This window comes from Coloeus monedula (assembly GCF_965178545.1).
Source record: "Coloeus monedula genome assembly, chromosome: 4".
In the NCBI taxonomy this organism is placed as follows: Eukaryota; Metazoa; Chordata; class Aves; order Passeriformes; family Corvidae; genus Coloeus; species Coloeus monedula.
Window position 1 is genome coordinate 70,568,432 of NC_138784.1, and position 12,913 is coordinate 70,581,344.

The window sequence follows — 12,913 nt, forward strand, 5'->3', positions numbered from 1 at the left end:
TTGATCCCTTGTTCTGCACCTTTTGTACAGCTCCAGGGCCTGGAGTTGTTACTCAGAGGCACATGGCACTAAGTGGGTGTCTTATCCAGCTTGTGGGATGCCACCTCAGAGCTCCTGGTGCCCCTTGGAGCCCTCTGTTCCCCACAGGCACCAGGGACTCTCCTCCTCTCACCTGGCTGCGGGTGTTGCCCTGGAGTTGTGTGCAGCTCTACATGTTCAAGTCTTGAAGTTGTCCTGCTGTGTTGTCCCAAAGACTCCAAAAATAACTTTTCTTGTAGAAAGAAGGAACAATTAAATGTTTTCCTTTACTTCCCTTGGCTGGGGCACGGAGGGAATTTGGAGCATAGGGAAAGGGCCTGTCTGGGACCATGCTGCTGGGAAGCATTTGGGCAGCCTCTCTCTTGCCTTGGGGAGCACAGAGAGAGTTTGGGATCATCATCCTGTCCTCATTCAGGACTGGGATGTCCCCTACTCCAGGAGGAACAGGGGAGGTTCTCCATTTCCATTCTGTGATGTGAAGCTGTGTTCTGTTCAACTCCATTTCTAAATCCTGCTTGTTTTCCAGGTTCCTGATGTTCTTAGACAACGGCTACATGTTGGACATTGAGGACAATCTGTTGGCTACATGAATGATCCCTGTCCCTCCTGGCCTGGAGAGGTTTGGATATAACATCATCCCTTCTCTTGTGCCTGGGGGCTTGCTCACAGGAAACTGGAGTAGCATTTATCCTCTAAGAGCTTCCTGTGGTAGTCATTCCTCCTCTCAACTCACATACCCATGCAGCTAGGCCAGAGGTGGGTTTTCTGTCCCAGCTCCTCATGTCTTCTCCATGCAGGTAAAACCACAGGTTACCTCATAGAGTGTCCCCTCTCTCTCGAGCAGGAGCCTGCTCCTAATAGCAGAGACTCTGGTCTATACTGGAGAGGGCAAGGAAAATTTCCTCTTTAAGCTCTTCTAAAAGTTTCTGGTGGCCCTCTTTAATTTCCTTTTTTAAATTCCAGAAATCCTCTTTCAGTCTTTCCATGGATGAGATGTAGGCCCACAATGGGGCGGAGATAGTTTCTTCGTATATCTGGAGTCTGCCAAACCAGAATGCCCACTTTTTTTTCTCCCTTCTTCCATGCCAACATTCCTAATGACTTGGCACATGACATGTTTTGTCTGCACTGGACGCTGTCTGGATTATTAGGGAATCACTTGTTATCTGAAAAGATTATCTCCAGCACAGCTAATTCTCTCAGGCACTGGGTACATTCCTCCATGGTGTTCCACTTGTCTTGGTGCACTGAAAAGTCTTCCTTGCAAAGGTATCTTTCCCTCACACTTGACAAGAATTGCCTCCAGAGGCTGAGAGTTCCTGTTCTTTTCCTGATCCTCTGGCCAATATCTGCATCCCAGGACAGGGATCCCAATTACTTGGCTTCATTACCATCCAGTGCCACACTGTCGACTGTGATAAGTCTTGCCAAATACTCAAGGATTTAAGTGGAAATAATCTTGAAAGAAATAATTAAAATCCCTTCCAAAGGGAGGAAATTTTGGAAATTATATCACTTTCTTAATTAATTTTTTCTAAGTAATTGTTTTAATCAATCAAAAGCAGTGTATTAGTCTTAAACAGTGTCTTTTCCGCTTTAGCCAGCACGTCACTAAGTTTCTTTTGACAGACTTATTGTTAGATCGCCAAAACTTTACGTTTTGCTAAACTAACCCTGATAACCTTCAATGAACAAAGGAAAGGATCCAAAGGACACCCAGGATCCAAAATTTATGGCCGTCCAAGGACATACTGGAGTAACCAGAAGACACTAACAAAGACATGACAGTCTGAGCACTGTTGACTCTACTGGGGAAAAACTGATAAAAGGGCTGAAAAATGTGGACTAATTAGCACAAGAAGCAAGAAACCAATAACTAATAGAGTAGTAATTAATGGAGAGAATTATGCAATTTAGAACCAACAAATGTTAACTTGTTTGCTAAAAATGTGTGAGTGAAAAGTTTTGGAAATGGAGTGCATGTGGCTGGAGTTATCTGCTATGCACTCCAGCTGGGAATAAAGTAATGCCTGCCCCCCAGTGCTATAAAGTAAAAGTTTGCGAGTTTGATTGCTCCCGATGTTTTTGGTGTCATACTGAGGAGCCCAGAACTGGACACAGGAGAATGGGTGTCCATACTGAAGACCTTGGTGGCTCATGCAGCACAGCCAAGGAGTTTCTCAGCGACACGAGGCCTGTTTGGTGTTTTCCCCCCGTTTTTCCCCACAGGAGCTCGCAGCCCCGGACAGCCACCTCGTCCCGAGCCCAAGATGGCGGCCGCGATGGGTCAGCCCTGTGGGAGGGGCGGGGACGGGGAGGGTTTCCATAGCGGCGGTGTCACATCGGGGCACTTCCTGGTCGGAGGCCGCCAGTCCCGGGGCAGCGAGTAGGGACGCGCCGCTGGGGAAGGCGGCGGAGGGAGGGAGGGAGGCCCCGGGAAGAGGAGGAAGCCGAGCAAAGGTAGGGGCACGCCGGGACTTTGCTCCGGCCATTGTGTGGCCCCGGGGTGGCCGGCTGGACCCGTCCACTGCGGGGGTGCGCGGGGGGCCGCGGGTGTGTGTGGAGGTGCCGTGCCGGAGCCTCCATTGAAGCGGGCGGGTGCCTCCGGGCTGCGGGGAGGCGGGCACTACCATCCTCCCCCGGGGGGGGGGGTGCGCACCCCTCGCTGGGCCGGGGAGGTGGAAGTGGCGGGAGCCGGCTCCCGCAGGGTGCTGGGGTGCTTGGATTGTTCCATTCCCAGCGGAGGGGTGTGTGCGTTTTTGGAGGTCCCCTGCTCTTTCTGCTGGGGAGGGGTCGGCGCGTGGGGGCTGCGGAGGGTGCGGGACGCGGCGGAGCCGGGAGTGCTGGGGGACCCCGGGGGAAGCCCTGTGGAGATGCCCTTGGTCCCATTGTATGGTTGCAGTGAGGTTTGGCGGCGTGAGGGGCCGCAGTCAGAGTGGGGCTGGGGGGGCCTGTGTGTGTGGGTGTGTGCTTGAGGGAGTCACGGCTGTAGGTCGGACACTTGGGGCCTCCTTGAGGCCCCCCTTTTCTGTCCACGTGGGAGGCGGCAGTGCCGCCCTAGTCGGGAGTAGGGAGGATTTCGATGGCTGAACCCTTTAATGTGACTTTTTGGCATCGCTGCTTTCTCTGTACCTGCTCCCTCCTCTGCTTTTGGTAATACTTCAGGTATGTGGTGGGAAGTGCCAGGCTGGCAGCGGTGGGCTGGGGCAGAGGGCGTCCTCCAGGCTGTGCTCAGCCCTGGGTCTCCATGGCCCTCTCCCAGTCCTCCGTCTCCGCTGAGACTGCCAGCAAAGAGCCAGTTATTATCAGGTGTTTCAGGTTCTTTCTGTGGCGTGGATGGCTGCCTGTAGAGAATCACAGAAGCCACTGAACTGCCAGCTGAACGAGAGTCAAGTGGTGACTTAAAAGTCACTGTCTACAAACTCATTTACCAGTTGTTCACCCGTATATGCTCTAGAATAACTTTCTTTGTGCCATTTGCTGCTTGGAGGAGGCAGCTGCACTGAAAGCTGGCTGTGAGGGGAGCTGGTTTTCAGCTTTCACTGAATTACAGTGGAGTGAAAACAAATCCACATCTGCCCTGTTCACAACAAATGTATCTTGTGGAGGACCATTTCAGTTAGGATAATTATATTAAATAATTGTTTTCTATGGTTTTCTAGCTTGCTGCGTGCCCTGCAATCTAGAGCTGCTGTGTAACAGTCGAAACTCCAACTCTGCCAGGCGTGTGTGTATTAAACGCAGCGGCCAATCAGCAGTGCCTGAAACTAAAGGCGATTTGCCTCAACGCTTTGTAGTGTAAATATTCCTGCTATGAACAAAGGAGGGTGTGTCGTTGAGCTTGTTTCATTTGTACTTCCATGTGCTTCCTCATCTGTGGCCAGTCAGTGATTCTGTGTAGGTTCTGAAACAGTGGCAATTTCACTTTGTTGTGAATTGTGCATTTGTGCTGTCTTGGGCCTTTTGCTGAGCTGGGATGCTCAGAAGCTTGGTGCTATCTTAGGGGATTTTGTTACGTTCTTTTTAATAGCTGTGCTCTGAAGTGACTTAGTTTTGCTCCTTTTTAACTTCTGTTGTTTCTGATTATAACTTTAAAGTTAATTCAGCTGAGATGCAGTGTAAAATAAGTATTTAGTAGAACTGCCTTTTAACCAGCTGTTCCTCTGCCCTCTGATTATACAGCACAGAAACCACCAATTTCAGACTTAGTGTTTTGCCAGCCAGCTATCTGTGCAACTCTAAAACACAGTGCTTCTGAAATCTCTGTTTTCTGTGAGGGGCCATAACGTTTGGTTTAAAGAAGATGGTAAATGACACTAAAATACTGATTTGTGCAAGGCAGGCTGTCTTTAGACTGTTTTATCTTTGTGTATTTAAGCAGTGCAGTTGCATGCTGCTCCTGTGATTCCTGGTTCTTGGGAACTGAGGGTATAAATTCTTAATGTTAACTCCTTAGCATCTAAGTTAAACAGATACTACAATAACACACACAGAGGCTAGATGTGAACCTTTAATTGCCAACTTAAAGGAAAATCTTTTCTGCGGGTAGAGTCATACTGCATAGAGTTACAATATGCTGTAATTTGCTTGCAATCTGGCTCCTGCTCATTATCCTGAAACAGAGTATTGGGTAAAAAAGGAGACCTGGCACCAGCTATGGAAACAGGTAATTGAATATATTATGAGTGTGTGTGAATTTGGAGTTGCAAAGAGCTTCACTCGCTGCAGGTATCCCTTTCAAGTCTCAGCTAAAATGCCAGTAGTTTCACAGCTACTGAAGGTGATACACCCAAGAGTGAGTAGATGTGTGTCAGTAGAGGAAACATGGGATGGAATACAAGGGTTAGCTCTTCAGGAAAAGACAAAGATCAAAGGTATGTGTGGGTGGGTTGGTGGTTGGGGTTTTTTTTTATTATAGCCTTGTTGATTGCAAGGGAAAGCAGAGAGGGTGTCAGGCACTGTTTTGAATTAAAAGTTTTTCCAAGATGGTGTCTTTCAGAATGACACTCAACAAGTAATTTACTCTTTCTGTTTTGTAGTAGTTGGTAGCGTTTCTGTACAGGAGAGAACCCTGCAAGCATTGAAATAAACCAGGCTGGCTGAGAAAACAAAGTGGGAACAGTTTGGTTCCTAACACACATCCCTAGGAAAAAGTGTTGGTATTGCAATGCAATAGAATGCAGGGACTGTCTGGTATTTGGTAGTGTTGACTTTCAACACTGCTTGCTATTGCTATAATCAAAATTACAGATGAAAGACAAAACTTTGTGCTTTTTAAAAAAGTTATTTACAAGGGAAATGACGAAAACCACACACGTAGTGTTGTTTCAAAGAACAACCGACTGAATTTACCAGAAGTCTACATTGTTTGGTAAAAGATGCTAGCAATGGCTAAACAAAATGTTTAGACACTGAAGGCAATACAGGAGGAACACTTTATGGCTGGGAGTTGGAGGTCAGGTTGCTGTGGTGCGCTGGAACATTCACTTTTCACACGTTTAGGTGGAACAGAGCTTCTGTATCATCCCCATCTCATTTCCTCAGTGTTACGTGACAAGGTTTTTATAAGTGATGAGGGTGCATAATTAAGCTATTATTAGCCTTAAGTGGTTTTCAGAGCTGCTGTTTTGTTTTTTCCTAATGAAACAGCCTTTTCCTGTACATAGACACAAAATGTCATGTAACACGATGTCTCAGGGGTAAAGTATTGTTAGTTCATATTTACAAAACTAAGGTGAGATAATGCCTTTGGAAAATCAAGTTGAATGGGAGACTCTGGTCTTCCAGTTGATGATGCATAAGATTCCAGAAGAATTTGGGCCCAAAGGTAGTGTGAAGCTGTGGTCAAAAGTGCTTTGGACCTGGTTTGAGGTCTCTCAGTTTGATCCAGTTGATATTCTTAACATAATAGGTGTTATTAGCCCAGTAAATAATTAAATATCATGAAAGTTATACGTGCTAATTTTGACACCAGTAATCAAGAGGGAGCTGACAAGGCTGCAGTTCTAATGATATGTTTCAACAGACACTTCATTTTTGATTTGGCTGTGTGTGCTTAAATATTTAATTTAGCAGACGTTCCTGGAAAGTTGACAGGACCTGCAGTTAAATTGTTCTTCTTCACTGATTGTTGCAGCTCATGGCTTTGTGTTCATCTCTGCTCATTTAGAATGTTTGTGTGTGGATTTTTTCAGCTGTTTTCTTCCTCTACTGAGTCGCTTCCCTGTTTTACTTTATCAGTGCAAAAAAGTTAGTTGTAATTTTCAGTCCACAGCTTTACCAAAGGCTTCCTTTTGGCAGCTGGATTTCTTTTTTTTTTTTTGTGGTGTGTGTGGTTTTGATGTTTATTTTATGTTTTTTTAAAATTGTTTTAGCAGTTGATAAAGGAACCTTTTTGGGCTGTCCTGTGGTTGTTCCTGTACTACTTTGCCATATGCTGTAGATCTGTGAATGTTATGTGAAGCAATAATTTAGGAAAAGTTGCATCTCTTCTCATGTGTTTTTGCATTTTGCTTTGCTTTTTTTTAAGCATGAAGAGATCAGGAGAGTTGAGACTTGAAATCTGAGTCAGCACAAGATATTATCTGGCTGGATTAGCACAGGTGGTGTGGTTCAGCAGGTTTTAATTGGTTTTGAAAATTGGAAATTTATCACATAATATTCCTTAATTTACAGATAGTCTCTATTTGTGCAGGTATTAGATGAAAACTGTTCATAGCTTAGTAGATATGCTGGATTTCTTCTTTTCATCTCAGCTGTGAGATGAAGTTGCTTTTGCTTAACTGTTCTATCAGACTTGTATAAACTTGCTTTTAGCAGCAGGAGGGAGATTATATAATAAATTTTTCAAAATGTACTTGCTGTGCTGTCATTGTTGGAGATTAAGTCCTCTGTATTTGTCTTTAGGGAGGGCCAGGCATATTGTTAGTGAATCCATATCTGCCCTACTTGGGTATCCTTTTTTGAAACCTATGAGGAACCGATGGAACTGTAGGTTTATAGTTGCTGGAAAGGGTAACTTTTTCAAGTTTTTTTTCTGAGGAGGAAGTGTTGGATGTCCATGCCAACCTGTGCTTGTTTAGTAATCTCAATTGCATTTCTTGTGTTTTAAAGAGTGTTTTTCTGCATCCTCTTGCTAGCTGAGATTGCTGAAGGAAAACACTACTTTGGAATTTTCAGTTACTATACCCATATTGTAGTCTTGTACTTACTAAGTTTTTAACTGTTCCCAAGAGATAACAAACATTATTTTTTATTGCACATTTTTTGTGGCACATAAACACACAAGTTTATAATGTGATCGTTAGAAGAAGATGCACATTTTGAGTCAATAAACTGCAAAATATATCCATAAACAGTAAAGCTCCTCAGTCATAGCAAACATATCTTTGTGTTCCTTCTTTTTTTTAACAAAGAGGATGAAAAAATAGTAGGAAAGACTGTTTATATGTAAACATATATTCCAGTGATTTGAAGTTGAAAAAATTATTTGTATTTTTATTTTTCTCCCACCTTCAGGACATGTATACCTCTGAGAAACCTTCTCCAACAAAATACCTTGCTTCAAGACCTGTCTTGGATTATATACAAAGAAGTTTCCAGTCATGAGTAAGTAGATATCTTTCTTTCAGAAGCCCTCCCTCTCCCCCCCTTAGTTTGCAGTTTAAAAGAACTGTACTTCTGTAGAAGGTTTTGGGAGGTGGTTTTTCCTCAAAAACATTCATACTGAGTTTTATGTCTTCAGTCCTGTAAAAATAAGTGAATAAAACTGAGATTTGGCAGATGCCATTTGTAATCTGCAAACTTCCAATCGATGTGTGCTCTGTAAGACTTCTCTGTTTGTAGTCTGGTCTCATTTTCAAGAAGTTGAGTTCTGTAACAAGCTGATGTTTGTTTTATTCGGTATAAATAAAACATGTAACTCTGAGGGGAAAATGCCTTGGGTTTGCTAAGAACGCCAAAATTTGTGACTGCCTGGTGAATTAAAATAACTGGTAAAAATCCAACATAAAATGAATGGACTTCATTTTATAGGAAAAAAATAAATATCTTACTCAAATTCCAGTATAGAGATTTGATCCCAAAGGAATTTTGGCATGTATTGGAATGATCTGAGCCATAGAAAACTGTGACTTAGTATCTGTTACGGTGGAAAAAAACAGATGAAAGACACCGGAAGTTTTGGTTTAGGTCATATCTGATGGGTAAGATAACCTCTTTTTAGTGAGCTCTTTTGAGTATTTAAAGGTCTCATAAGTTTTGCAAATGTGAGACTTCCTAATGCACCTTTTGTCAGCAATGTTACTTGGCCTTGCCTCATGTAGAAATAAGGATAAAACTTCATTTGCACAGGAACTGTATTTATAATGTAGCTCAACTTCAACACAATTGTACTGAATGTGCTGAAGAAAAAGCATCTTGTTTGCAGGATAATCATATCCTGTGTTAGTAAAATAAGACCATTTGAGTTTCTGGGAGGAAGTGAGTAAAGAAAATTGTTGGTTAAATTTCTTGTCAAACTAAATGAAAAATGATTGTTCTTGACAGCTGGAAATAAAAAAGAATGATGAAGGACATGCTTGCTAAATGCAGCAGAGGAAAAATTACACCAAAAAAAGGACTGAAAGAATTGCTGAACTATAGGGTTCATGCTAGTGTAGATAGAACTATTTTAGTTTTTATACAGGTGTGTCTCTACTTTCTTTCATATTGCTGCTCACACTTGTTTACTTTCTGATGTTTAAACCTATTCGCTGTATTGCGTAGAGGACAATTTTCCAGGCAGTTATTCAAATACCGGAATATCCTGATTTGTCAAACACTGTTTATGAATCTTCATTTGTTTTACAGAGTTTTTCATGTGATGTCATTACTTTATGTAGAGTCTTAAACATAACAAATAACTGACTCATAGTTGCTTTGTTAGATGTGACTTCAGGATGCTGCTGTGGTGATGTTGGTTTTACAGGCAGAGCAAAACACTCTTGGTTTTGGTCAGATTTTGAGCTGATTCCAGACTGGAGGGCTCAGCTGTCCATTAGGAAGAATGAAGACCCTTATTCAAATGCAAGACAAGGTTTTGGCAGTACTTTTTGTGGTGGTGAGAAACGATGTTCTGATGTTCTTCAATGCAGGATGCTGCATTCCTGTGGTAGAGTGGATGCTTAAGGCTGTGCTAAGTGATGGGCTTCAAGAGCACAACACAAAGTGCCACTTAAAAAAAAAATATGGTTTAGAGAAGATTAGATGTTTTATATTTGGCTGATGTTGAATTTCTTAGTTTATGGTTTACTTGTGAGAAACTTGAACTATAAGCACAGTCCTCAGTTTTATGCTTCTCTTTTCTAAATAGCTCAGTCAATAAGGTATGTATCATGTCTTAAAAAGCTGCACTTATTTGCATAGTTCTGTACATGTGAGCTTATCCATAAAATCTGTGGGCACCTGGAATAGCTAGATGTATTAAAAATGGTGGGAGTCTCTAGTATTCCTAACTTGTGCATCACCTAGTATTATTCAAACCAAAAACCTATCTAAAATGAGGTAATTTCAGCCTTCAGAAGGCCAGTAAAAACTCCAGAATGCTGTTATGTGCAGGATACATTATCAAATCCTACTGATTATTTTCTTGTGATGTACTTGATGCAATATATATTTCATTGCTCTTTGTGAAGGGCTGTGCTAGACTCTTAAGTCTTAAAATGATTAAAAATGTGTTTTCTAATATCTGTCCTAAATTTATTCACAGGCAGATCGTATCTATTTGGGCTTTTTGCCAACTTTATTCACTAGCTTAAGTAATTTTTACCATATAGTATTTGTCGTTTACCATATAAATTTAGTTACATAAAGCTTCTTATTTTATTGATATAGCTCGTAGAAGTAAGTCTGTTAATATCCTAATACTTATGAAGCACACACATGCTTATTTTTAAGCCAATGATCAGTTTTGGTTTGGTTTTTTTTGAAAGTGAGTGAAAGAACTACTTTTTTTGTTTAATTTTTTAAATAGTTACCAGGTGTGTAAGTGCATGGTTTGGACCTTGTTGTACTGGATCTTCCCCTGTGTTGGGGAAGAGCACTGACAGAATTTCAGAGTTCACTGTTCATGGTGATAGTTTGTTGTAGGCCAGTACAAAAAATCTGTTAAAACGGAGGCTTTTATTTCTGTGGAATGGCTTTATAAATGTCTGTTTTCATAAATAAGTGTAAGACAGATTTGTATTTGAAATTGTGCTTTTTGATTGTGTGTCTTACAGGACACTGAGGTAATATCCTTAAAGGGTTTGTAACAGTATTAAGTGTAGCTAAGTGAAGTTGATTATTGATTTGTTTTGTATTTAAAGATAACTTTTCAGAGAAATCCTGGTGGATGCAACCTGCCTAGAATGTCCCACCACAGAAAGAGTTGGTTTAATTTGCATTTTCTCCAGATATTAACATTTAGTGGCCAGAAAATGTATAGTGTCGTGGTAAGTTCTTAATATTATAAACTCAGCTCTTTATTTTTGGGAATTTTCCTGTGCTTTTCTCCTTTGAGGAGAGGTCAGTACAGTGAAATTATTTGAACTGCTGCAGTGAAACTAAATGTTAGTGCACACTATCGCAACAAGCTGCTGACATCTTAATTTTTTTCCCCTTAAATGTATAAGATGCAGTGTCAACTTATAATACAGAATATTTTTTCCCTGACTTTGTCTTTCTGCTTTTGTTTTGTTTCATACACACAAAAAGCTTAATGCTGGCTGCAGTTGGAAGCTCACCTGCTTCTCTGTGCTTCACTCTCATCAATTCAGGTTTGCTTTCTGTTCGACTTGAGTGTAGGAACTCATTTTGTGTGTTTTGAGAGATGCTGTGCAATGTAATCTTACATTCTGCAAATGGTTGGTGTGGCTTGGTAATGATGGGGGAAGTTTTTGCTTCACCAGTTCAAATCAAGCCCACAATGGTGTGATTAAAGGCTGCTTCTCTGATGGTTGGTTACATACCTTGACCTCTCATTACAGCTCTGACTTTCTAGTTCGCGTTCACAGAGGAACCTTATGGCTTTGAGATTTCTAAAAAAATAGATTTTTTTTCTTTCCTTCTGTGTTCTTGTAGTGTATGTAAAGAAATATTTTTGGCTGTCGATTTCCCTGTTCATGAACCATGAACTTGGGAATTAGAACAAATGTTAAGGTCAGCCATAACAGATAAAGATGCAATGCTGTAGTGACTGCCTCAAGGCCAGCTTGGATGGGGCTTGGAGCAACCTGGTCTATTGAAAGGTGTCCGTGTCCATGGCAGGGAGTTGGAACTGGATGATCTTAAGGTCCCTTCCAACCCAAACCATTCTACATATTATTATTTCTGTGCTTGCAGCTGAGGAAAGTGTTCTGGGCATCTGTAAAGCTTCCTGTGCTAAGGAAAGTCTGTGAGTTAAGGCTGGCTCAGTTTTCCCCCCTCAACCCTGATCTCCCCTCCTGGTGTGTCAGAAGGAATCTGTAGTGAACTGAGGACCAAGTCAAACTGTTCATAAATACTGGGAAATAGACTTTGTTTGTTTTACCTGAAGTGTAGGTCGCTGTGCACTATATGTATTGTGGGTGAAGTGTTGCAAATCATTTTAAAGCTGAAAGATTTGCTTTACGAGGCTTTGTAGTCATCACTTCTTTGCAGTGAGCTGAGACTGAAGGAAAGAAAGGAAGAAGTCTAGATTCTGGTTCACCGAGACAACTGCATGCTGGGGAAGGAAAGCTTAGAAGTAAACCAAAATACTTCTACAATATATAATAATGAATAGGTAGAGGGTGTCAGATTGTTACACGCCAAGTTTTTGTTTTATTTTTGAATCATGAACCCTGAAAGCCATTCATAAAATGCAAGTTTGAAGCTAGGTTTGTGAAGTGTTTTCACAATTGTTGTGATTTCACAGCACAATTGTCTTCTAATCTTTATAAATACTGTGACTTGAGAAATAGAGAAGAAGCTATTGTGTCTCCTGGGTTATCTTTCCTGAAACTTGAAGTAGTAATTCTCTATGAAAAACTGAAGCTCTGAATAATAAAGAATTGTAGAATACAGTGGATAAAGAGCCATAATACATATTTGAAAAAGGTTGCTTTGAAGACTTCTGATATGTTCATAAAAATTTTTAACAGATAAATAATAGTAACCCCCCTGCAACTCAGCTATGTGAAAAAGAAGGAAACCCACAAGACTCTTAAATAGTAAACTACTGTATATTAGTGACCCCCTAAAAATTGCTTCATTGATAATATCAGTATTTATTTAATGTTTTCTCTTTTTTTATTGAAGCTGTCAAGGGAATTTACCACTGTAACTGTAGTGACAGATGAGAATTTGGATCAGCAGTAGTACACTATTAACTTTTTTATAGTGGGATGTTGAAACATGAAAAATACATGTTGTTGTTTGGCTCTGGAATCTTGTAGTAGAACTTCCCACTCAGTCTTGTTTCACTGTTCCTCCTCTGTGTTTTCTTAACTTTTCAAATCTGTTTTCTTGGGGTACTGGCCCTTTGCTGCTCTATCTCTTCTTTACGTAGTGCAGCTTGTACAGGGTGAGACTGTCAGCAGCTGAGCTGCAGGTAATTTTCTGACTCAAAATACAGATTCAGAGGTCAGAATTAATGGGTTACAGAAACTTGTATGGTTCGACAAGGAAGTTTTGAATGAAGTCTCATTAGAAAGATCTGGGCTGTAGGAGCCAAGGCTGAACTCAGGGTCTTAAAACTTCATGACCTCTTTAAAATGTTGCCCATGCCGGTAATGGGGGCGGTGTCCTTTGCCTGCCTGAATTCCTGCATTCTTCCTTGCTACAGGGGCATTCATGGGGCTGATTGGAATTAGGTGGGGTCCCTAAACTCTTGCCT

The 12,913-nt window shown here is 41.5% G+C and overlaps 1 protein-coding gene across 2 annotated transcripts in view; it reads left to right on the forward strand.

The window, feature by feature from the left end:
- The first annotated feature begins 2,402 nt into the window (after nucleotides 1–2,402).
- Nucleotides 2,403–12,913, forward strand: part of USP6NL (USP6 N-terminal like) — a 112,514-nt gene continuing 102,003 nt past the window's right edge. The window contains exons 1-2 of one of the 2 annotated variants that reach the window (XM_082279942.1): nucleotides 2,403–2,499; nucleotides 7,558–7,647. In XM_082279942.1, the coding sequence (XP_082136068.1) occupies nucleotides 7,644–7,647 (4 nt within the window). In that variant the 5' untranslated portion in view covers nucleotides 2,403–2,499; nucleotides 7,558–7,643. Of the gene's footprint in view, nucleotides 2,500–4,677; nucleotides 4,706–7,557; nucleotides 7,648–12,913 lie in introns of those variants that run through there. The other variant, XM_082279943.1, reaches the window with a different exon arrangement.